Source organism: Macaca nemestrina, chromosome 13, assembly GCF_043159975.1.
Source record: "Macaca nemestrina isolate mMacNem1 chromosome 13, mMacNem.hap1, whole genome shotgun sequence".
NCBI classification, from domain to species: domain Eukaryota; kingdom Metazoa; phylum Chordata; class Mammalia; order Primates; family Cercopithecidae; genus Macaca; species Macaca nemestrina.
Genome location: NC_092137.1, coordinates 58,424,303 through 58,450,674, shown reverse-complemented (window position 1 = coordinate 58,450,674; position 26,372 = coordinate 58,424,303). Strand labels below are relative to the sequence as shown.

The window sequence follows — 26,372 nt, the reverse complement described above, 5'->3', positions numbered from 1 at the left end:
AATATTTTGTCAAATGAAAGTTTTCCTAAAATTAATTTTCTTTCAGTGCATTTTAGCTTTTTAATGGAAAGAAATGGGTATTTTTAATTACATGTGACTTTGAATAATCAGAATTGGATTATAGAGAAATCATTAAGTATGATTCTCTAATAAGGAAACTGATTTTAAGAAATTTTACCTTTTGCCTTTGTTAACTTAAAAACTTGGTTTGTCCTCATGACTGCCACTTTTGTATGACTAGTTGAAGAAATAATTTTGTATTTACCAATCTTTCAAAGGTTTTTCTTGCTAGAAAGTATGTTTTATTTTTTCTTAATAAGCCAGAAGATATTTTATCTTCTTGCTAAAATTAATATCTTTAATGTAGAAAACAGTTTTTTACATTGACAGCTGTATGTATTCATTTTTGTGTGTTTCTTAATTCCTTTAACTGATACTGCCTATTTAAATAGTGACTGATGCTATTTGAAATTAAATTTAGGACTAGGAGAAAAGTAAATACCAACTAATTTAACCTCTTATTTTAAAGATAAACAGAGATCCAGTTTAGTTCATTCCTCAAATCATAACTTCAGTGACTGACCCAACACTGACTTAATTCATTACCTTTTACTCAACACTGATTGCTTTGGCAATTCCAAATCACCAAAGTTGCACCTCCATAGGTTGACTATAAATAAGCTCTTAACATCACTATGAAAGTGGAGCAAAAATAATTATATGTAATACATTTGCAGTTACAATAATATGTTTTCCCCTAATATACCTGGTTTTTCTTTTCCCTTTCCGTTCCCCTTCCCCTTCCTTCTTCTCCTTTCCTTTTCCTTTTCCTTTTCTTGATCTCCTGACCTTATGATCCACCTGCCTCAGCCTCCCAAAGTGCTGGGATTACAGGTGTGAACCACTGCGCCCAGCCCCTAATGTATCTAGTTTTTCTAAAATACCTCATGTGATATTAACACGCAGAAGCAAAAATGGTCTAATTTTATGCTTTTTAAATAGTATCCTGCAGAATCACCAGATTGTTTTGTGGATTTTCCTGTTCCATTTTCTGCTTCCTGGACACCTCAGGTAAATTCTCCTCAGGTAAATTCTTAAATTTGTTTTAAGTAATTAAAAAGTACAGTTGTCCCAGAGTATCCATGGGGGATTGTTTCTTGGACCCTGTGTAAATACCAAAATCCATGGATACCCAAGATATGAAATGAGACTTTGTTTATAGCCTGTGCACAATCTTCTGTATACTTTTAAGTTATCTCTAGATTATAATACCTAATACAATGCATATGCCATGTAAGTAGTTATTATACTGTATTTTTAAATAGTTTTATTGTTATTTATTTATTTTTGAATATTTTCTATCTGCAGTTGGTTGAATCTGCAGATGTGGAATCTGTGGGTAGGGCCAACTGTAACTCTTTTTACTCAGGTAGTCTTTATAGGTTATGAAGTAATCTTTTTTTTTTTTCCAGTTTTCCTTATGCATTTATTTATAAACACACCTTCTATAATGCTTCTTTTATATTTCCTTACAGTTAATGTCCATTTTCTTTCTCCCTCTCTACACGCACACACACACCCACTCACACCCACACCCACGCATACACACACACACACACACACCATCCAGCCTGTAGATATTTATGCTTCATTTTCAGTAAACATGCAGAAGCACTTTTGACAGACATTTTCCTTTAAATTTAAATTCTAAAGAACTCTGTAGAAAGCAGTGAATGGTAACTGAAAAGTTGAGTGAAATTTTTCATATTGCTAAAACTTGTAACATTGATTACATATCAGAGAATCCTTTTCAGAGGAGAATGAATTGTGACTGAAAACATAAACCTTGCCATTTCGACTCCATTTTTATTGTTTTGAAGTATTTGTCCTTAGTTCATCTTTGAACTCGGATTATATTCTCTTATTTTGTGCTTTAGAACATTCAATATTTTGTGTAAAGAATACAGAAGATTCTCCTGCTTCTGTCAGTTGAATTTCACAGTACATTGATGATATTAGCAAGATAATGTTTTATAGAAGTGCATTGTAAACTATAACATATAGATATAAGGAGGTATGATTATCAGTAGTACTATCACCATTTCATGTGTGTGATTTTTAAGGATGTGGCACAGTGTGATTAGTTAGGACATAGTTCTTCTTTCACCAAGTAAATTGTGGCAGTTGATAATAAAAATGTTCTCTCCGATAAAAATGGAGAGAACATTTTTATTCTTAGACAAAGAGAAAAAACATTTCTAGTGACATTTTACAAATATTCTGTAAATAGAGGCTACTCATTTTGGCTATAAAATTTTGGTTAGATTTAAGTAGAAAATTATGCTTGTATTTTAAAATATAAATACATGAGTAAAGTAAATAAATAAGAAATTAGTAAAAAATAAAAAGCCTAACAGGATTTAAAGAGTCTTGTCAAGGCCAAAATGCCATTTTAATTATATATTGTATTTATTCAAAAATTATTTTTCTCATATTCTTTTTTTTGTTTTTTTTTTGAAGTCTCAATCTCCCCACAATGGAAGTGGAGAAAACATAGCAAAATAGAGAAGAGAGAGCCTGTAATTTGCTTTTGGTGTTTTGATGTATACAATAAGTAAGATACTATGTTGATTTTTTTTCTATTAAAGAATTGGAATTATGCATACATTTTATAGTGTTCTTTTTTTATTTAAAAAAAATTTTCATTAAACCCATGTCTCTTTTTTAAAAATATACATTTTCTATTGGCTCTGGAATTTTAATCTTGATGTTTTAAGTGAGATCATGAGAAAATATAGCTAGGTTGTGGTACTCTTTCCAGGTGTTATTTCTAAATTATACTTTAATATTTATCACAATTCCAAGGTTGAAAAATACACCGTTTATGAGTTTCTTTGTGTTTTAGATGTACATAATTTGAGAAGTTTCCCCAGGCATTTGTCTGTGGAAAAGTTTGCAATGCCATAAAAAGATTGTTTAGTACTTACTTTATTTTGCTATTTAACAAAATTAGTTGGTGGCTCTCTACTAGACTGGAAAATCTTTGAAGGCAGTTTATTTTAAGTTTTATATCCACATGCTCAGTGCCTTATTCATATAAACATGGAATAAATATTATATTAGTAATATTAATTCAAATTTAAATTTAAATTTCAGGTTTAATTGGGTTATACAAGTTTTCTGTTTTGTAGTAATTCTAAGAAAATGTAGAATTAGTAGTAATGAGTGTTATAAAATCTTTATTTGTGGAATATACTGAAATTCTTAGCGAAGTACAGATAAATTATGGAACCTTTTATCACAACTCAGATTTGACAAATGTTAATATTTTGTCATATTGGTTCAGATATATCTATATTTCTCTTTCTCTTAAAAATAAAATGTTTTAAGAATAGCTAAGACCTGACCCCCTTTTCTGTCCCTCCTTCCCGTCTTTCTTTTCTTTGCTTCTCTCCCTTTAGTAACTGTTTACCCAAAATTGGGTTTAAGAAAAAAAAACAAAACAAAACAAAAATAAAGATCTTCCAAGTTTAAAGTTTAAACATATATTTTGATACTAATTCTTTGTTAGTTATATGGGATATAAATATCTCTGTGGCATGTCTTTTAATTTGGTATATATTTTGTCATACAGAGTTTAACTTTCAGTCTGGTCACATCCTTCTCTTGTGGTTTCTGTTGTGTTTCAAATAAGAATCTTTCATATATTTTTCTGAAAAAATATTCTGCTATAGTTCAGAAAGTTATTTTTAATATTTAAGTATTTAAGTATGAGATAGCGCCTATTTTCTATATGCTTATACAATTTGAGTGTGTCTTCTTCATTTATGCGGGTTGGGGGCTGATTTCACAGGTTTTTTTACACATGCCATTAATATTTAGAAAGTTTACAAAATATATCATTTACGTATAAGATTCTGGCTGTACATCATAAGGACTTTGGATGGTACCAGCAGTGTGAACTCTGAGTCTTTTAGACATGGTAAGAGTGTTGATAGTTTATGTTTTGAAAATAAGAAGAAATGTGAGGCTTCTTTGTTATGTGTGATCCTTTTTAATTGGCTGACTCAAACAATTCTGCTTGTGGGAATTTTTTTTTTTTTTTATTTTTAATTTTTAAACAGTTGTCTCTCAAGCAATAAAAGTGTTACTGTTGTAGTTTAGTAGCAGAGTTAGATTTAAGAGATGGTAAATAGATTTCAGATAATTGATTTTTAAAAAATCCCTTTCTGCTTTTGTGTATTTCCTCTTTGGATTCAGTGTTTCTGAACTTTAAACTTGGAAGATCTTTATTTTTCTGTGGTTTTTTTTTTTTTTTTTGTAATATAATAGACATGGCTTTGTGGCATCCATATTAAAAATGGGTAATTTTCCTTATGGTCCCTGTCTTCCTGCTGGGTTGATAATGTTTTGATGTATTTTTCTTTTGCTCTGATGAGAGGTCTGCTGCTGCTGCTCTGACATATTCATTTGGATGAATAATTATAACTTGCACAATGTCAAGCTGAAGATGGTAGGGTTTTGTGCGTCATGACAAGCCTAGTAGCCAGTGCAGGTGTCTCACAGCATGATCAGCAACAGCCAGTGTATTCTGGCTCAGAGGAGACATTTAGAGTAGTAAGAAATCAGCACCAAGGGCAAGGCTGCTGCTACTATTGCTGCCATGATATGTGCCAAAGGAACACAAAGTGCTTCTCAAAGACAAGTGTCTAAGCACCTCTTTGTAGATATTTACTTTATTTGTTTGCTCAGTTAATCTTTTATAGATTTTAGCATAGATGGTAAGAACATCTCATGATTTTATTCTACTTTCTAACATCACAAATGTTCCAAAATATATCTTTAATAATTGTTTTAGACTTTTACATACAGGTCACATGTGTAAATATGTGGACTGAGACTATAGAATGCCCTACTGTCAGATTTTAAGTGCACTGATATTATGATTATAAAAAAATGAAATTCCTTTTGTCCAGATCACTGATCAAGCAAAAATGGATGTTAAAATTGCAATTTTGCCTGAAAGTGTGCCACTAAATGCAGGCTTGGTGAAGTATTCTTGCCATGGGCAGTTGGAATCCTTAGGTTTGGTGTGGTGTAGTAAATAGTGGTCTTTATATTTTTTATCATGGAAATCTTATATTCTTGGAATAATGCCATGGATGCAAGAAGAGCAAAACTAATGATAAAGCCTCTGGCTGATAATCTGATGGTGAATGAAGAATTTGTAATTAAAGGAAGCAGTCCTATTACATAGCAGGGAGCATGATCCATTAGTTAGAGCAGCATACTAGCAGTTGGGTATTCTAAGTTCTGTTTACAGTTCAGCCATTAATTTTTTTTTTTTTTTTTTTGAGACGGAGTCTTGCTCTGCCGCCCAGGCTGGAGTGCAGTGGCCAGATCTCAGCTCACTGCAAGCTCCGCCTCCCGGGTTCACGCCATTCTCCTGCCTCAGCCTCCCGAGTAGCTGGGACTACAGGCGCCCGCCACCGCGCCCGGCTAGTTTTTTGTATTTTTTAGTAGAGACGGGGTTTCACCGTGTTAGCCAGGATGGTCTCGATCTCCTGACCTCGTGATCCGCCCGTCTCGGCCTCCCAAAGTGCTGGGATTACAGGCTTGAGCCACCGCGCCCGGCCACATTAATTTAATTGTATTAGTTCAGACAAGTCACATAACTGCCCTTTGCCTCAGTTCATATGTACTGTATATGGAAATGGTGAAACTTTTTTCTTTTATGGATATGTAAAGAAAAATAATCTGGTTTAAAACAAACGCAGTGTTGGGGCAAATCCCCCCAGTTTTTCACCCTAATGATCCTGTGGAAGTTCTTTTGACCAACTGGATTTTTTTTCTTTCCATTTTTTCTCTGCTGTTTTTGTTGGAGGACTTAACAATAGTAGTGGAATTTTTTTCACTCTTAAATTGGTTAATTTCATATGCTTTTTCTTTCTTGGCAGTCTTACTGTTGCCACAGTGGTATGACTAAAAGGACATCAAAAGGATCAAAACAAAGAAAATTTATTATTGAGATTATGTGATATGGTAGAAAAAGTATCAGCATAGGAGTCATTTGACCTATAGACTTAGTCACCTATCAGCTGCCTTTCTTTTATTTTTCTTTCTTAATAGCTAATTATTTATTTAAAAAGTAGCCTGTATTGATACTAGAAAAGAAGAGAAAGAGGGAAAATACAAGCAAGTAAAATTAAAATGTAAAGTTACCATCAATGCTTTTATTTAGGCAGTAGTATTGAGGTGTCATTGTATAATTGTTTTGAAACTATGCTTGTCACTTAACAAAGTTTCATTAAAAAATATCATTGATAATACTGTGCATTTGTTATTCCAAATAATTCTTAGAATTACTTGGGTTTTAGTTACAATTGGGTTTACGTTTATCCAGCAAATTAAGAATTAATATGGCCAAAGTCTAGAAAAACATTATCTCTACATTTACTTAGGTCCTTCAGTAAAGTAGCAATGATTTCCTAATCTACATGTTACATATTTTTGTTGAATTTTTTCTTAAGTTTTTAAAGATTTTTGTTATTTTTAATGTAGTCTTTTTAATTCTATTTTTTAGTTATCAGAATGTGGGCAAGCTATTAATTTTTTTAATGTTTTATTTTGATCAAATATGTGAACATAGCTTTAGGAGTTAAGTTTGCATGGTTTTTTTTGTTGTTGCTGTTTTTGCTTTCTTTTTAGAAAAAACAGCATAGCCTCCATCTCACCTGTTTCTCCAGGGGCAAACACTTTTGACTGTTAGGTGATTCTTTCAGTAGTTGTCATTACATGCTTTTGTATTTATACTACTTTTTGTTTTGGGCATTATCTATTAACTTCCACTGTAGATAATGAGGAGTTTGTTGTTTTCTCTCCCTACCCTCGCTCCATCCTACCTTCCTGCGTTCCCCAAATAACTATACTGTAATTTGGATAGTAATATTCAGTGTTTACATTATAATGAAGATATTTGTATCCTATGTAGATATAAGTAATGTGATTATTTATATCTAATGTAATGTAGTTAACTATGATTAATTTTCCTTTGTCATCCTGGTGTTTATCATTCCTAGAGGTAACTTTTTTTAAAAAACTTTTCCATTTCTTTAGTTTTCTAAGTTGTTATAACTCATTCAACCCCCATATACTAAAATACCAATGGTATTTCTAAGTAAATGTGTTTTATGGGCAGTGGGATGGATATGTGACTTTGAATTTCGCTTACTTGCCAGATTAAAGAAGATATTATATTGCTATAGTTTCAGTTGATTTCTAAGATTATAAAAATTGGTTTAAGCTTTGTAGAAGATTTGAGATCTGTGCATTATGAGCACATGAGATACTTGTGGAATGGCAAAGCTCTCCCATGAATTTAAAGACCCAAAGAGACTAGTTATATGGAACAGGATTTTTTTTAATCAAACGCCTTCATTATGAGGTACATTAATTGATTTACTTGCTGATGTTAATAAATATGACTTTATTATAGACCTTCACAGTAGGCTTCATATCTGCTCAGCCACTGTAGCATAGTGTAAAGAGAATACAGAGTCTAAAAGTCTGGGTCACATTCTGGCTCTGTCTTTACCAGTGCATGACCTTGTGTAAATCACTTATTTATAAAAAGAGAGAAATAATATCTGTGTCATAGATTACATATGAGAACAAATTGAGGTGTTGTATATGAAATCCTTTCGAATTGTAAAATGCTGTACAAATGTACACAGTGATGTAGGGAGTTAATGCAGTTTGTAAATTGGTGAACTCAATATAGTGAGAGCTACTGTGGGCAAAGAAGTGATCTCATGTGTAATGATATTTGTGTATACACACATACTTGTCTGACAACAGTTATTATCTATATATTGAATTACATATATGTTAAAGACTTTAAAGACAGCATTTTATTTATATGCAATAAACAAGGAGTTTTCTGTGTTCAAAAATGAAATAGGGATGATTAATGAAAAATCATGGTCAATCTCACCAGGCTACGTGGATGTGAAAGGTGACTACATATACATTGTACTATAAATAACAGAGAAAAGAGACGTTGAGAGAAATACTGTTTGGTTTCACAGTTTTATTGGTTAATATATTGTGAGTACTTCGATGAACTTAATGCTTAATGTTACGGTTTGGAGTAACTCAGTAAAATATTCTTATATAGCAGGTGTCCTAAGTAAGAGAAAACATATGAGTATCAGTCTCCAAATGACCCCTTTAATGTTGTGATCTATATTTTAAAATACTTTTGGATAAAAATTATTTTAGGTAATATCAGTGAAGCAAACTTATTTTAATGTGAGTATAATTTATTAACATTCTTTCTCTCATATTTTGTTCCTGACAGGGACTCTGGTATATTGATACACTATGTCTATATCTATTTGAATTTTTTTTTAATAATCCAGGGGCTAATTTGGAATATATGGGTGTTTATATGCTTGTGCATGCATGTATGTGTGTATATGTTTTAAACCTTCATTTCTGAAAAACAGATGCCCATTGAAGAATAAAGATCTAATAGGTTGAAGACAGAAATGATAGATACTTCAGTGACAAAAAGTGTTAATTCAAATATGACTTCCTAGCAATGCTAATAAGTAGAGCTAGAAAATATTTCCCCCCATCTTGTTGTGCCAAGATAAAAGTTGAATATTAGAAGCCCAACCAATTTATTAGATAGCTACAGAGTTGGAAAATATTGGAGTTTGTAAATAGTAGAGACACTGAGACAGTATTAATTAATTAATTAAATGATGTCACTGTTAGCAGTTAGTTCCCTGGCTCTGGCTATGAGAATAACATTGGCAGCTAGCAGCAAACTGGTATTCTTTCTATTAGTTTTGAGCTTATCTGATGTAAAGGTTTTTATGATCATTTATTTTTTATTTCATTGATTTTACAATGATGAAAAATTAGATATAGCTAACTTTTTTCTTTAGGGATGGTAACACCCTTTTGGGTATAACCTAACTGGAACAAAAAGCTAGTCTTTTTTCTTTTTTTTTTCTGGTCCACTAATTGGCTTTTTTTTTTTCTGAATAGTTCACAATATAGTATGCTAAGGATAAGATTGAAAGTACCTACTTATTTTCAACATGTGCTTGAGGAACTTTCTTTTGCTTTTCAAAAGTGGAATTGCTACAGTTACTCTGTGATGACTACACATAAGGTGACTATGTTTTATTTGGTCCTGTGGGCAGATACCCTTTTCACATGAATGAAAAACACTTGCAAATGTTTTAAGTGATCAGTGATCAGTTATAGTCAAAGTAACTTAAGTATAGAAGAGGTGATATGTTCTTTATGGATTGCTTGACGGGTAACAGTATTTGACCAAGCAAATTCAGTTACAGATAAACCTGTAGAAAGAGTTGAAAACATCAATGAAGCATGTAAGTAATTTCAAATGAACTGAATATTTAGATTTATCACCTCTTTAAAGATACCTGATGGACATATTACAAGTAATACTAAAATTAAATTTCTTAAAAAGCTTTATTTCTTAATATTCTCTTATTCTATTTATACTTTTGGAATCGCCAAAGATAAATTAAAAAAAGGATTATTAGAATATTTATCTGCAAGTATTATAGGGAAGAATAAAAAAAATCAGAATTGAAAGCAACTGTTGCAAGTACCAGAAAATTATGCTATTAATTTAAGTGTCATCAGAGCACAAAAGATCACATTCTGGCACTGTGTGGAAATTATTAAAATACTGGAAATAATAGTACTTAAGATGAAGATATTATACTCTAAGATCTGGTTAAGTGACTGACATTATTACTTCACTTCAGGTATTATGAAAGTAACAAAATGCTTTTAAAGATAATAAGCATTACATTCTGAGATTGGCAGTGTTCATACTTTTCTGCTTAAGTGCTTTCCTTGCTTAACATAATTTAATAACAGTTATGGGGAAATAGTTAACATCTTAGTTCCCACATGTATCTTCCCCCCTTCTCCAATATATGCACATTTATATATCTATATATACATATAGAAGTAATACAGTTTTATTCTTTTTAAGTGTTGGGTGTATGAACTCTTCTGCATTCTTTGTCCTTACTGTGAGGAGTGTTACTATTTTGTGTTTTTTAAGTTCCTAACTGTTGAGAAAACTAACGAGAAGCTGTTAGTTTCTACACATCTACTGCTGTGTAGATCCGTTACTGTTCAGAAATCAGAACGACTGGTTTTTTCAATAGCTTTATTGAGATGTAATAGACATACAGTAAACTGAATGTATTTAAAGTGTATAGTTTGCTGAGTTTTGACAACTATCTACACCCATTAAATTGTCACCTCAATCAAGATAATAAGCACATCCATCATATCCTAGTCACCTCCTTCCCCATTGTTGTCCCTCCCTTTAGTCCTTCCCAACCTTCCCCCTGGGCCTCAGGCAAGTACTGATCTGCTTTATGCTACCATAGATTTGTTTGCAGTTTATAGAATCTTATATAATTCTGTGTACTTTTCTATACCAGTCTTTTTTTCCTTAGCATAATCACTTGGAGATTCAACCATGTTGTAGCATGTAATATAGTTCATTCTTTTTTTGCTGAGTATTGATGGATGTGCCACATATTGGCCATTCACCTTTTGATGGGCATATGGGTTGTTTTCAGAATTTGGCTAGTAAAATTTTCTCCAAATTGATCTGAAGATTCAATGCAGTCGCAATCAAAATCCCAACAGCTCTTTTTTCTTTTTTTTTTTTTTTCTAATTTAAGACATTGACAAAATTATGGCTGGTTGCAATGGCTCACACCCATAATCCCAACACTTTAGGAGGCTGAGACTAGAGGATTGATTGAGCCTGACAGTTGGAGACCATCTGGGCAACATGGTGAAACCTCGTCTCTACAAAAAATACAAAAATCAGCTGGGTGTGGGGGCAACGCATCTGTAGTCCCCCAGCTACTCAGGAGGCTGAGGTGGGAGGATCAGTTGAGCCCAGGAGCTCGAGGTTGCAGTGAGCTGTGATCATGCCAATGTACTCCAGCCTGTGTGACAGAGAGACCCTGTCTCAAAAACTAACAAACAAAAAACCAAAAAAACAAAATAAAAACAAAAACATCCTGAAATTAACAGAATTATTCCAAAATGTATGTGCAAAGGCTGCAAAGGTCTTGTGATAGTTAAAATAACTCTGAAAAAGAATAAAATGAGAAGACTAACACAACCTGATTTAAATACTTACAAATCTACTTTTTTTCAGGATAATTTGGTATTTTCATAAAGGTAGACAAGTAGATCACGAACAGAGAATTCAGAAATAGACCCATACATATACAAACAGCTGTTTTCAACAAAGGTACAAAGATAGTTTAGGGGAGGAAGGACAGTCTTTCAACACATGGTGCTGAGACAATTGGATATCTGTAAGTGAAAATGAACTCATTGATCCATATACAAAAATTAATTTATAATGAATTATAAACTTAATATAAAAACCTAAATATAAAGCTTCTAGAAGAAACACAGGAAAAAGCATTTGTAACTCTAGGCTAGGCACATATTTCTTGGTATCACACCAAATGCAAGGTCCGAAAAAGAACAAATTGATAAATTGGTCTTCATCAAAATTAAAAATTTCTGTTCTTGAAAGACACTCTTAAGAGAAATTAGAAGCTAGATTAGAAAATGTTTGCAAATCATATATCTGATGTATTTAGAATATATAAAGAACTCTCAAAGCTCAATAATAAAACTCAAAATGGACATTGTTTATGTACACACATTCTATATTTTTCAAAGATAACACTTTCACTACCATTGAAGCTGTATATAAATTTATTTCATGTGAAAAAAGTTTTCAAAATATATTTACTAACTCTTAGAGAATTGAACTTACGTCAGTTGCTTGTCTATTTTTGCCTAGGAATCAGGTAATTCTTCCTTCCATCTTCACTTTCTTTGCAACAGTTTTTTTAAAAATTATTATACTTTTAAGTTTTAGGGTACATGTGCACAACGTGCAGGTTTGGTACATAGGTATACATGTGCCATGTTGGTTTGCTGCACCCATTAACTCGTCATTTGCATTAGGTATTTCTCCTAATACTATCCCTCCCCCATCCCCCAACCCCACGAAAGGCCCTGGTATGTGATGTTTCCTGCCCTCTGTCCAAGTGTTCTCATTGTTCAGATTCCACCTGTGAGTGAGAACGTGTGGTGTTTGGTTTTCTGTTCTTGTGGTAGTTTGCTGAGAATGATAGTTTACAACTTCATCCATGTCCCTACAAAGGACATGAACTAATCCTTTTTTTTTTTTTTTTAATTTATTTATTATTATTATACTTTTAAGTTGTAGGGTACATGTGCATAACGTGCAGGTTTGTTACATATGTATACTTGTGCCATGTTGGTGTGCTGCACCCATCAACTCGTCATTTACATCAGGTATAACTCCCAATGCAATCCCTCCCCCCTCCCCCCTCCCCATGATAGGCCCCGGTGTGTGATGTTCCCCTTCCTGAGTCCAAGTGATCTCATTGTTCAGTTCCCACCTATGAGTGAGAACATGCGGTGTTTGGTTTTCTGTTCTTGTGATAGTTTGCTAAGAATGATGGTTTCCAGCTGCATCCATGTCCCTACAAAGGACACAAACTCATCCTTTTTGATGGCTGCATAGTATTCCATGGTGTATATGTGCCACATTTTCTTAATCCAATCTGTCACTGATGGACATTTGGGTTGATTCCAAGTCTTTGCTATTGTGAATAGTGCTGCAATAAACATACGTGTGCATGTGTCTTTATAGCAGCATGATTTATAATCCTTTGGGTATATACCCAGTAATGGGATGGCTGGGTCATATGGTACATCTAGTTCTAGATCCTTGAGGAATCGCCATACTGTTTTCCATAATGGTTGAACTAGTTTACAATCCCACCAACAGTGTAAAAGCGTTCCTATTTCTCCACATCCTCTCCAGCACCTGTTGTTTCCTGACTTTTTAATGATCGCCATTCTAACTGGTGTGAGATGGTATCTCATTGTGGTTTTGATTTGCATTTCTCTGATGGCCAGTGATGATGAGCATTTTTTCATGTGTCTGTTGGCTGTATGAATGTCTTCTTTTGAGAAATGTCTGTTCATATCCTTTGCCCACTTTTTGATGGGGTTGTTTGTTTTTTTCTTGTAAATTTGTTTGAGTTCTTTGTAGGTTCTGGATATTAGCCCTTTGTCAGATGAGTAGATTGCAAAAATGTTCTCCCATTCTGTAGGTTGCCTGTTCACTCTGATGGTAGTTTCTTTTGCTGTGCAGAAGCTCTTTAGTTTAATGAGATCCCATTTGTCAATTTTGGCTTTTGCTGCTGTTGCTTTTGGTGTTTTAGACATGAAGTCTTTGCCCATGCCTATGTCCTGAATGGTACTACCTAGATTTTCCTCTAGGATTTTTATGGTATTAGGTCTAACATTTAAGTCTCTAATCCATCTTGAATTAATTTTCGTATAAGGAGTAAGGAAAGGATCCAGTTTCAGTTTTCTACTTATGGCTAGCCAATTTTCCCAGCACCATTTATTAAATAGGGAATCCTTTCCCCATTTCTTGTTTCTCTCAGGTTTGTCAAAGATCAGATGGCTGTAGATGTGTGGTATTATTTCTGAGGACTCTGTTCTGTTCCATTGGTCTATATATCTGTTTTGGTACCAGTACCATGCTGTTTTGGTTACTGTAGCCTTGTAGTATAGTTTGAAGTCAGGTAGCATGATGCCTCCAGCTTTGTTCTTTTGACTTAGGATTGTCTTGGAGATGCGGGCTCTTTTTTGGTTCCATATGAACTTTAAAGCAGTTTTTTCCAATTCTGTGAAGAAACTCATTGGTAGCTTGATGGGGATGGCATTGAATCTATAAATTACCTTGGGCAGTATGGCCATTTTCACGATATTGATTCTTCCTACCCATGAGCATGGTATGTTCTTCCATTTGTTTGTGTCCTCTTTTATTTCACTGAGCAGTGGTTTGTAGTTCTCCTTGAAGAGGTCCTTTACATCCCTTGTAAGTTGGATTCCTAGGTATTTTATTCTCTTTGAAGCAATTGTGAATGGAAGTTCATTCCTGATTTGGCTCTCTGTTTGTCTGTTACTGGTGTATAAGAATGCTTGTGATTTTTGCACATTAATTTTGTATCCTGAGACTTTGCTGAAGTTGCTTATCAGCTTAAGGAGATTTTGGGCTGAGACAATGGGGTTTTCTAAATATACAATCATGTCATCTGCAAACAGGGACAATTTGACTTCTTCTTTTCCTAACTGAATACCCTTGATTTCTTTCTCTTGCCTAATTGCCCTAGCCAGAACTTCCAACACTATGTTGAATAGGAGTGGTGAGAGAGGGCATCCCTGTCTTGTGCCAGTTTTCAAAGGGAATTTTTCCAGTTTTTGCCCATTCAGTATGATATTGGCTGTGGGTTTGTCATAAATAGCTCTTATTATTTTGAGGTACGTTCCATCAATACCGAATTTATTGAGTGTTTTTAGCATGAAGGGCTGTTGAATTTTGTCAAAAGCCTTTTCTGCATCTATTGAGATAATCATGTGGTTCTTGTCTTTGGTTCTGTTTATATGCTGGATTATGTTTATTGATTTGCGAATGTTGAACCAGCCTTGCATCCCAGGGATGAAGCCCACTTGATCATGGTGGATAAGCTTTTTGATGTGTTGCTGAATCCGGTTTGCCAGTATTTTATTGAGGATTTTTGCATCGATGTTCATCAGGGATATTGGTCTAAAATTCTCTTTTTTTGTTGTGTCTCTGCCAGGCTTTGGTGTCAGGATGATGTTGGCCTCATAAAATGAGTTAGGGAGGATTCCCTCTTTTTCTATTGATTGGAATAGTTTCAGAAGGAATGGTACCAACTCCTCCTTGTACCTCTGGTAGAATTCAGCTGTGAATCCATCTGGTCCTGGACTTTTTTTGGTTGGTAGGCTATTAATTGTTGCCTCAATTTCAGAGCCTGCTATTGGTCTATTCAGGGATTCAACTTCTTCCTGGTTTAGTCTTGGAAGAGTGTAAGTGTCCAGGAAATTATCCATTTCTTCTAGATTTTCCAGTTTATTTGCGTAGAGGTGTTTATAGTATTCTCTGATGGTAGTTTGTATTTCTGTGGGGTCGGTGGTGATATCCCCTTTATCATTTTTAATTGCGTCGATTTGATTCTTCTCTCTTTTCTTCTTTATTAGTCTTGCTAGTGGTCTGTCAATTTTGTTGATCTTTTCAAAAAACCAACTCCTGGATTCATTGATGTTTTGGAGGGTTTTTTGTGTCTCTATCTCCTTCAGTTCTGCTCTGATCTCAGTTATTTCTTGCCTTCTGCTAGCTTTCGAATGTGTTTGCTCTTGCTTCTCTAGTTCTTTTAATTGCGATGTTAGAGTGTCAATTTTAGATCTTTCCTGCTTTCTCTTGTGGGCATTTAGTGCTATAAATTTCCCTCTACACACTGCTTTAAATGTGTCCCAGAGATTCTGGTATGTTGTATCTTTGTTCTCATTGGTTTCAAAGAACATCTTTATTTCTGCCTTCATTTCGTTATGTACCCAGTAGTCATTCAGGAGCAGGTGGTTCAGTTTCCATGTAGTTGAGCGGTTTTGATTGAGTTTCTTAGTCCTGAGTTCTAGTTTGATTGCACTGTGGTCTGAGAGACAGTTTGTTATAATTTCTGTTCTTGTACATTTGCTGAGGAGTGCTTTACTTCCAATTACGTGGTCAATTTTGGAGTAAGTACGATGTGGTGCTGAGAAGAATGTATATTCTGTTGATTTGGGGTGGAGAGTTCTATAGATGTCTATTAGGTCTGCTTGCTGCAGAGATGAGTTCAATTCCTGGATATCCTTGTTAACTTTCTGTCTCGTTGATCTGTCTAATGTTGACAGTGGAGTGTTGAAGTCTCCCATTATTATTGTATGGGAGTCTAAGTCTCTTTGTAAGTCTCTAAGGACCTGCTTGATGAATCTGGGTGCTCCTGTATTGGGTGCATATATATTTAGGATAGTTAGCTCTTCCTGTTGAATTGATCCCTTTACCATTATGTAATGGCCTTCTTTGTCTCTTTTGATCTTTGATGGTTTAAAGTCTGTTTTATCAGAGACTAGTATTGCAACCCCCGCTTTTTTTTGTTCTCCATTTGCTTGGTAAATCTTCCTCCATCCCTTTATTTTGAGCCTATGTATGTCTCTGCGTGTGAGATGGGTCTCCTGAATACAGCAGACTGATGGGTCTTGACTCTTTATCCAGTTTGCCAGTCTGTGTCTTTTAATTGGAGCATTTAGTCCATTTACATTTAAGGTTAAGATTGTTATGTGTGAACTTGATCCTGCCATTATTTTAACTGGTTATTTTGCTCGTTAGTTGATGCAGTTTCTTCCTAGCCTCGATGGTCTTTACATTTTGGCATGTTTTTGCAATTGCTGGTACCGGTTGTTCCTTTCCATGTTTAGTGCTTCCTTCAGGGTCTCTTGTAAGGCAGGCCTAGTGTTGACAAAATCTCTAAGCATTTGCTTATCTGTAAAGGATTTTATTTCCCCTTCACTTATGAAACTTAGTTTGGCTGGATATGAAATTCTGGGTTGAAAATTCTTTTCTTTAAGTATGTTGAATATTTGCCCCCACTCTCTTCTGGCTTGGAGAGTTTCTGCTGAGAGATCTGCTGTTAGTCTGATGGGCTTCCCTTTGTGGGTAACCCGACCTTTCTCTCTGGCTGCCCTTAAGATTTTTTCCTTCATTTCAACTTTGGTGAATCTGGCAATTATGTGTCTTGGAGTTGCTCTTCTCGAGGAGTATCTTTGTGGCGTTCTCTGTATTTCCTGGATTTGAATGTTGGCCTGCCCTACTAGGTTGGGGAAGTTCTCCTGGATGATATCCTGAAGAGTGTTTTCCAACTTGGTTCCATTTTCCCCCTCACTTTCAGGCACCCCAATCAGACGTAGATTTGGTCTTTTTACATAATCCCATACTTCTTGCAGGCTTTGTTCATTTCTTTTTCTTCTTTTTTCTTTTGGTTTCTCTTCTCGCTTCATTTCATTCATTTGATCCTCAATCGCTGATACTCTTTCTTCCAGTTGATCGAGTCGGTAACTGAAGCTTGTGCATTTGTCACGTATTTCTTGTGTCATGGTTTTCATCTCTTTCATTTCGTTTATGACCTTCTCTGCATTAATTACTCTAGCCATCAATTCTTCCACTTTTTTTTCAAGATTTTTAGTTTCTTTACGCTGGGTGTGTAATTCCTCCTTTAGCTCTGAGAAATTTGATGGACTGAAGCCTTCTTCTCTCATCTCGTTAAAGTCATTCTCCGTCCAGCTTTGATCCGTTGCTGGCGATGAGCTGCGCTCCTTTGCCGGGGGAGATGCACTCTTATTTTTTGAATTTCCAGCTTTTCTGCCCTGCTTTTTCCCCATCTTTGTGGTTTTATCTGCCTCTGGTCTTTGATGATGGTGATGTACTGATGGGGTTTTGGTGTAGGTGTCCTTCCTGTTTGATAGTTTTCCTTCTAACAGTCAGGACCCTCAGCTGTAGGTCTGCTGGAGATTGCTTGAGGTCCACTCCAGACCCTGTTTGCCTGGGTATCAGCAGCAGAGGCTGCAGAAGATAGAATATTTCTGAACAGCGAGTGTACCTGTCTGATTCTTGCTTTGGAAGCTTCCTCTCAGGGGTGTACTCCACCCTGTGAGGTGTGGGGTGTCAGACTGCCCCTAGTGGGGGATGTCTCCCAGTTAGTCTACTCAGGGGTCAGGGACCCACTTGAACAGGGAGTCTGTCCCTTCTCAGATCTCAACCTCCGTGTTGGGAGATCCACTGCTCTCTTCAAAGCTGTCAGACAGAGTCGTTTGCATCTGCAGAGGCTTCTGCTGTGTTTGTTATTGTTTACTGTGCCCTGTCCCCAGAGGTGGAGTCTACAGACACAGGCAGGTTTCCTTGAGCTGCTGTGAGCTCCACCCAGTTCGAGCTTCCCAGTGGCTTTGTTTACCTACTTAAGCCTCAGCAATGGCGGGCGCCCCTCCCCCAGCCTCGCTGCTGCTTTGCCGGTAGATCACAGACTGCTGTGCTAGCAGTGAGGGAGGCTCCGTGGGCGTGGGACCCTCCCGGCCAGGTGTGGGATATGATCTCCTGGTGTGCCTGTTTGCTTAAAGCGCAGTATTGGGGTGGGAGTTACCCGATTTTCCAGGTGTTGTGTGTCTCAGTTCCCCTGGCTAGGAAAAGGGATTCCCTTCCCCCTTGTGCTTCCCAGGTGAGGCAATGCCTCGCCCTGCTTCAGCTCTCGCTGGTCGGGCTGCAGCAGCTGACCAGCACCGATCGTCCGGCACTCCCCAGTGAGATGAACCCAGTACCTCAGTTGAAAATGCAGAAATCACCGGTCTTCTGTGTCGCTCGCGCTGGGAGTTGGAGACTGGAGCTGTTCCTATTCGGCCATCTTGCTCCGCAACTAATCCTTTTTTTATGGCTGCATAGTAATCCATGGTGTATATGTGCCACATTTTCTTAATCCAGTCTATCACTGATGGACATTTAGGTTGGTTGCAAGTCTTTGCTATTGTGAATAGTACAGCAATAAACATACATATGTATGTGTCTTTATAGTAGCATAATTTATTATAATCCTTTGAGTATATACCCAGTAATGGCATGGCTGGGTCAAATGGTATTTCTAGTTCTAGATCCTTGAGGAATTACCACACTGTCTTCCACAATGGCTGAACTAGTTTACACTCCCACCAACAGTGTAAAAGTGTTCCTGTTTCTCCATGTCCTCTCCAGCACTTGTTGTTTCCTGACTCTTTAATGATTGCCATTCTAACTGGTGTGAGATGGTGTCTCGTTGTGGTTTTGATTTTTGCAACATTTCTTACTCAACCACATTGCTTTAGTCAGCTTCATGGTGGTGTATGTTGATGAAACAGTTCACGCAGTTCTTCCACTTCACTTCTTTTTGCCCCAGGGATTTTCTAATGCTAAGACCCAGGGATTTTCTAATGCTAAGACCAAGGATGCTTGTGGGAGCCACTAGGCATACATACATATCCACACCTGTAAGTGTGAGACACTGAATCCCTATTAGGGCAATTCCGCCAATGGTGTGGAAGCCAGAAAAAAATGCTCTTGCATTCTGGTTCTTGGACAGTAATTCTGAGGAACTTTCTCTACAGCTTCTTACAGAGCTACCATCGACTACAATAACCAGCTTGAAAGCACATCCTTATTTTGCATTCCCTACTGTGTTTCACTCTTTCCAGTTCCCACTCTTCATTCCCTGAGTTCACTTCCAATAAATTTTCCCCATACATGTCCTTGTCTCTGGCTTTGCTTTCTGGAGAAATTTCAAGGTTGGGCCAATTGTCATTGTTATATGCTACAGATGAAGATATGTAGGACAAGGTCCAAATATACCAAGCATACTTATGGCCCAGAAATTTACCTTCTTAAAGAAAATTCTGATGTTTGCTTTTTGATTATGTGACGCATTTTTCAAGATTGAACAAAACCTATGCAATTATATATGACCTCCTAAGCAGTATAACTTGGCAGGCCTTCTTTAAAATCAATTTATAAATCAAAGGCTGCACTAGGCTTCTCTCAAATTATTTCCTTGCCTCTAGAAAATTGTAATCTTCACAGTTGCTGTCGGCTTCCTTTGACTTGTCACTATTTGAAAAATTTTCTGTGACTTCTATATAACTAACAGTGGGTAATAGGCACTGACTTCTTAGCTGCACTTGTACCTAGTTTGTAGAATGTAAGAAAAGTGTTTCTCAATATTTCAGTGATAGGTACTAATACGTTTTTTAAAGTGTTTAGACCTAAGCGTACAAGTAATTCGGCAGTAAAAAATAACACTGTACAAGCCAAACTACTGATTCCTTGACTAAAATTACATTCCGTAGTCATGGAACTAATAAAATTTTTTGTTTATCTCCTTATTCATTGACTTGTGCTTCTTAAGCAATAGTTTTAAAATGAGATACATTTTAAGACTTTAGAATAATGATACCCAGTTTTTGCGTGGTTTATTTCATTTATTAAACATGAGCAAGAATAACCAACCCTGTCCTTACCCTGCTTAATTATCGGGGTCTTTGACTCATTTATAACTTCCAGTATTAAAATTGGCAAGAATTGCCGAAAGCAAGTGATGGTGCTTCAGTGTTATAAGACTATTCAGGAAGTAGAATAAGCCGTTCAGTTTTTTTGTAAGGTCATGATTTGGTGACCTTTGAATGGAGTAACTTTCTAATGGTTCATGATCTCAAGGTTTAAATGTCAGATACGCTGGTTGGGTGGTTTGTTCAGAAATCTTTTCAGTATGTGTGTTCGGAAACTTTCAGGTGCATTAACACAGAGATCCCAAATACAGATCTTTTCACGGACGAGCCCTTATACGGAACAGTTCAGGTAATTCTGATTTAGGTACAGAGAATTTCATTAAGTGCCTTAGGAGAACTTGTATTGGATTGATCTCTTAATATCTTTATGCCTGCTCTTTTCAAATCATGTGGAGATGTCTATTTTTTCCTTAAGATTAATTCTTTTTTTTATTCTTCTGACCTTTGGTTTTTCACCATAGGAAGATTAGACTCCATATCAGGAAATATTTCCCCGTTAAACTTAGCTTCTGTGCTCCTTCTGCATATAGTATTATAGAGGTAGTTTTCTAGTTTCTCTTTTGGCCTGTGCCTCTTTTTTCTCCTACAGTCCTACCCCACGTTAAGGTAGACCAACAAATAGATTTTTTTAAAGTCTGTGGTGGGTTGGTGTGCCTTCAGCATGGACCTTTGCTGCAGACCTTTTGTGGAAGGTGAAGTAGAATGTACTTGGCTGTTATTTATTCTCACCTTGTTTTATGTTTCCTAACTTTCTCACGGTGTTTCCTCCCCTTTTGGGGGACTTTTTAAGGACAAGATGGTGCTGAGAATTGTGTTCTTTTCCTTCTCATACCATGATAAGGCTTAGCTGAGAGGCTTCTGCATTATCTTGATTTCTAGGATACTTTTCTTCTCTGTAAGACAGTTACTGCTTTTGGGGCATGCAGCTTACGTATGTATGTTTAAGGATTGTTTTCTGTTGCTAATTTCTGTTGTCTTTAATTTTTTCTCTTATATTTTTATTCTTCATTTCCTTATTCTTATTATTGTATGCATGCACAAAACAGATGGCATTTTCCTTTGATTAGCAGATCTGAAGTTCTGGGTGTAATTTTTGGATCTTCACTGTGTTTAAGCTATACAGTTGTTTTGCTATTCCTGTTAAGAATTTATGGTTCAAAACCTATTCCAAAACTCAAGAGTTTTTTGACTGTTGCAGTTTTTCTCCTATATTTTAGGCAATAATGGTAGATTTATAATGCATTTTTTACTTCTCCTTTAAATACATGGTGATATAAAGTATAATGTAATCCAAATATTTTGATTCTCATATAAAAGATTTTTGATTCTGATGTGAAAATTATTTTGATCAAAGTAAATTGTTATTGTATATTAAATCATATAAATAGACATTTGTATTTAATGGATATATTCATATTTATTAAAATCCCTTTTTAAACAATAATTGGTAATAAATGAGATTACATTGTAATGGCATCTTGAAAGGGAATCTCGGTACTTTTAAGGGGAAAGCAGTACCTATTTCATGGATTTTCAAGCAGTTATATTTAGAATTCTTGACTTTTATGCCTGGAAGTCACCTTAGAAGTTACCTTAGAAGTTGTCTACTGTACCATCCACAATTATAAGTACAATGTTAAAGCTTAGAGAGGCTGAGTATGTCTTGCTTAAGATCAAATACCTTGTTACCATCAATATGGGAGCTGTGATTTCCTTGCAAACTGGGTACTTTTAACTTTATATTGGAGAAGCCAACATAGTCCCGTACATGGCTAAAACGTTAATTTCACTGAATCAACTTTAATGTACTTTCTGCTATACTGTGAGTATCAGGAAATGAAAGGATGGATAACAGATCACTTGTTTTTATTTCTTTGTGTGCTTTTCTAGGATTATAAAAATGTTATAGGAAATATGGAAAGGTACAAAGAAGAGAATAAAAAATTGTCATTGTCATAAAAGAGGATTTTAAAAATGTAACCACACTAACTGGGGACCAGTAAAAGATTAGATTAAAATCACTGAAGCAGAGTGAGAACAAAACCACTCTTGATTATTCTGGAATGGATTAAGAGCATGGATAAAGATTCCATAGGACCTACAAAATGCTGACCTCTTCACTGAGGTTTGGTAATAAAAGCAGTAACTAATAAGGGGAGTGCTGTAAGAGAGGAGCCAAACCATGGGATTAAGCTATCTTGGTTAATGAAGGAAAAGCTACTTTGGAGAATTCAGACCTACACCCATATACTTAATTTTTTTTCAATATCCTCTAACTCTGAAGCTCTGCAATTTGTGAAATAATATCTAAACTTAAGAGTTTGGATATTTTTATTTGATCATGTATGTACTTTTTAGGAAATTATGTCTTCATTCATTTTTTCTATTCTTTTTTTTAAAAATATTTTTTAGTAACCTTATATAAAGGGTATTAATCCTTTGATATGGTACAGATATTTTGCTATTATTAGGCTGTGAACTTCTCTAGGACGAGTACTATAATATGTCTTATAATAATAGCTCCCAATTTTTAAACATTTACTCTAAGAAGTTAGCATTTTATCTACATTATCTCACTCAGATCTTGTGAGGATTAACACTATTTCCATATTACAAATGCTAAGGGAGGTAAGTAACTTGCTGAAAAGATGCAACTAATGTTAAGTGGTAGAGCTAGGAATGAGACTTACTTGGCTATAGTTTGTGATCTTAATCAGCATACTCTATTGCATTTTCTGTTTTCTTAGTATCACCAGTATCTAGTGTTGATTGTAACACTCAGTAGACACATTATTCAGATTTGCTGGATTGGGTTGTATTAGGATATCATTCATTTATGTAGTATTTATTTACTTAATTTTGTATAACCTGATGTGATGTAAGTGAGGACTTGCATTCTTCAATGCTTGACCCCTATGGTTTGTTAAATATGGTTACAAATTGACTATTTTAAGTTGAAGATAAAACTGTTTCTTCCATAGGGTAGCTGTATAAAATGGGTTTTATTTCTTACAAATTTATTGTATACCCCTCAAAAATTCCAGAATTTATCACAGGAATAAAATAGAATGTTATTTTAAACCTTAACAACAAAAGTCAAAGTTATGATGAAAATGTTCTTAAGGATGCCTTTCTTTTTGTGAATTGTATGGAAGTATGACTCTGGTAATAGTTGGACTGAAACAAGCATGGCTATTCTTCATTCTTTCACTAGTGGTTTCTAACCTTATCTGCACATTAGAATCACTTGAGAAACTTTTTAAAGTCCCAATATAAAGGCTGTATTGAGCTAACATCAATTAAAAAGGAATGGGTAGAATAGAATTTTTATACTAATATTTAAGTTCCTTAGGTGATTCCAGTATGATTTTTATTGTGGAGAAAGTTACGGTTACTGGTAATATTTCTGTGGTTTCTTATCTATATCCATAGTTGAAGGAAATGCTAAATTTTACTTAGAAGGTAAGATGTATTTTTTTTAACCTATTTAAGATTCTGTGGTTCAGAATGCTTATCATAGACATTTCAAAGATTATAATCTGTCTTATACAGTGAGCTTTTTTCTGAGAAGACATTGTGTGTTTTAGAGAGGGTTTTAAATATATTATTTAAATGTATAGATTTGAAGATTAATTTTTAAAGGCCAGTTATTAAATATTTTTTAAAATGAAGCAAATTAGTCTATATCCTAATCCAGAAATAATAATTTGGGTCAACCTTCTCAGTTATAACAAATAACACACATAATTTATGTCATTTATTTAATATTTTTGAGATTCATTCCCCCCTCCAATGTTTTATTACAAATTTTCTGACGTACAAGAAACATTGAAAAAGTTTATGGTGAATACCCATATATCCACCATCTAAATTTTATAGTTAATCGTTCTTATATTTCGTTTATCATATGTTTTTCCATTTATTCATCCTTTCTTCCACCCATAAATCCAGCCATTTTTAGTTCTATCTAAAGTAACTTGCAGGTATCTGAATACTTTCTTTAAAATATGTCATCAGCATGCATACATTTAACTAGAGTTCAGTTCTTTGTAAAATTTGGAAACAGTAAAGTGCATAAATCTTAAGTGTTCCGTAAGTTCCAGTAAATGGATACACCAGTGCAATCAATCCACAGTCAAGATGCAGAACATTATCATCACAGGGTTTTGTCTCGTCCTAGTAAATCCCCATTATGTTGATTGTTTTCCACCTAAGTTTAGTTATACCTATTCCAGATATTATAAACAGAGGCATACAGTATGTACTCTTTCCTACATAGGCTTATTTTACCCATCAAATTTCTGAAATTTATCCATGTTGTGACATGGATCAATAGTTCATTCCTTTTTATTCCTGAGTAGTAGTCCATTGCATGAATATACTGAGGTTTGTTTATCCTTTCGCCTGTTTGACAAACATCTGGACTGTTACCAGTTTTTGGTGCTTATGAATGTAGCTGCTATGAGCATTCTGGTAATGGTATTTTTATGGATATATCTTTTCACTTTTTTTGGAGTGGAATTGCCAGGTTATAAGGTAGGAATATATTTAATTCTTAAAGAAATTGCCAAATCTTTTCAAAACAGTTGTGCCATTTACCTGCCCACTGACAGTATATGAGAGTTCAGTTGCTTTGCATCCTTATTAACATTTACTATTTTAATGTTATCTCATTAATATTAGTACTCTCACTTTTTTTTCTGAAAAGTTTCAATATCATTTTTGATTACTTTGCACATTACAAATGGGCAAAAAAAAAAAAAACCCTTTAAACAATGGCACAGTAGCTCTGGTGAGATGTGAGACTGCTTATGTTAAAAAATGAGAAGATGGCTATTTTTATTGTATTTTATTTTATTTTTAAATTATACTTTAAGTTCTGGGATACATGTGGGGAATGTGCACGTTTGTTACATAGGTATACACGTGCCATGGTGGTTTGCTGCATCCATCAACCCGTCATCTACATTAGGTATTTCTCCTAATACTATCCCTCCCCTAGTCCCCCACGCCCCGACAGGCCCCGGTGTGTGATGTTTCCCTCCCTGTGTCCATGTGTTCTCATTGTTCAACTCCAACTTATGAGTAAGAACATGCAGTGTTTGGTTTTCTGTTCCTGTGTGTGTTTGCTGAGAATGATGGTTTCTAGCTTCATCCGTGTCCCTGCAAAGGACTTGAACTCATCCTTTTTTATGGCTGCATAGTATTCCGTGGGGTATATGTGCCACATTTTCTTTTCCAGTCTATCACTGATGGGCATTTGGGTTGTTTTCAAGTCTTTGCTATTGTGAATAGTGCTGGAATGAACATGTATGTGCATGTCTTTATAGTAACATCATTTATAATCCTTTGGGTACATACCCTATGATGAGATTGCTGGATCAAACGGTATTTCTGGTTGTAGATCCTTGAGGAATAGCCACACTGTCTTCCACAATGGTTGAACTAATTTACACTTCCACCAACAGTGTAAAAGCGTTCCTGTTTCTCCACATCCTCATCCTCTTCAGCATCTGTTGTTTCCTGACTTTTTAATAATCACCATTCTAACTGGCATGTGATGGTATCTCATTGTGGTTTTGATTTGCATTTTTCCAATGACCAGTGATGATGAGCTTTTTTTTCATATGTTTGTTGGACACTTTTGAGAAGTGTCTGTTCATATCCTTCACCCACTTTTAGATGGAGTTGTTTTTTTCTTGTAAATTTGTTTAAGTTGCTTGTAGATTCTGGATATTAGCCCTTTGTCAGATGGATAGATTGCAGAAATATTCTCCTATTATGTAGATTACCTGTTCACTCTAATAGTTTCTTTTGCTGTGCAGAAGCTGTTTAATTAGATCCCATTTGTCAATTTTTGTTGCCATTGCTTTTGGTGTTTTAGTCATAAAGTCTTTGCCCATGCCAATGTATTGCCTAGGTTTTCTTCTAGGATTTTTATGATTTTAGGTCTTACGTTTAAGTCTTCAATCCAGCTTGAGTTAATTTTTGCATAAGGTGTAAAGAAGGGGTCCAGTTTCAGTTTTCTGCATATGGCTAGCCAGTTTTGCCAACACCGTTTAATAAACAGGAATCCTTTCTCCATTGCTTGGTTTTGTCAGGTTTGTCAGAGATCAGATGGTTGTAAATGTGTGGCATTACTTCTGGGGCCTCTGTTCTGTTCCATTGGTCTATATATCTGTTTTGGTACCAGTACCATGCTGTTTTGGTTACTGTAGCCTTGTAGTATAGTTTGAAGTCAGGTAGCA

The 26,372-nt window shown here is 35.2% G+C and overlaps 1 protein-coding gene across 7 annotated transcripts in view; it reads left to right on the top strand.

The window, feature by feature from the left end:
- LOC105465079 (FA complementation group L) overlaps positions 1–26,372 on the top strand; it is an 83,965-nt gene that overhangs the window by 43,695 nt on the left and 13,898 nt on the right. For 5 of the 7 annotated variants that reach the window (XM_011713297.3, XM_071076746.1, XM_071076745.1 and 2 more), the window contains one exon: positions 1,003–1,086. In XM_011713297.3, the coding sequence (XP_011711599.2) occupies positions 1,003–1,086 (84 nt within the window). The remainder of the gene's footprint in view (positions 1–1,002; positions 1,087–26,372) is intronic. The other 2 variants (XM_011713300.3, XM_071076744.1) reach the window with 1 other exon arrangement.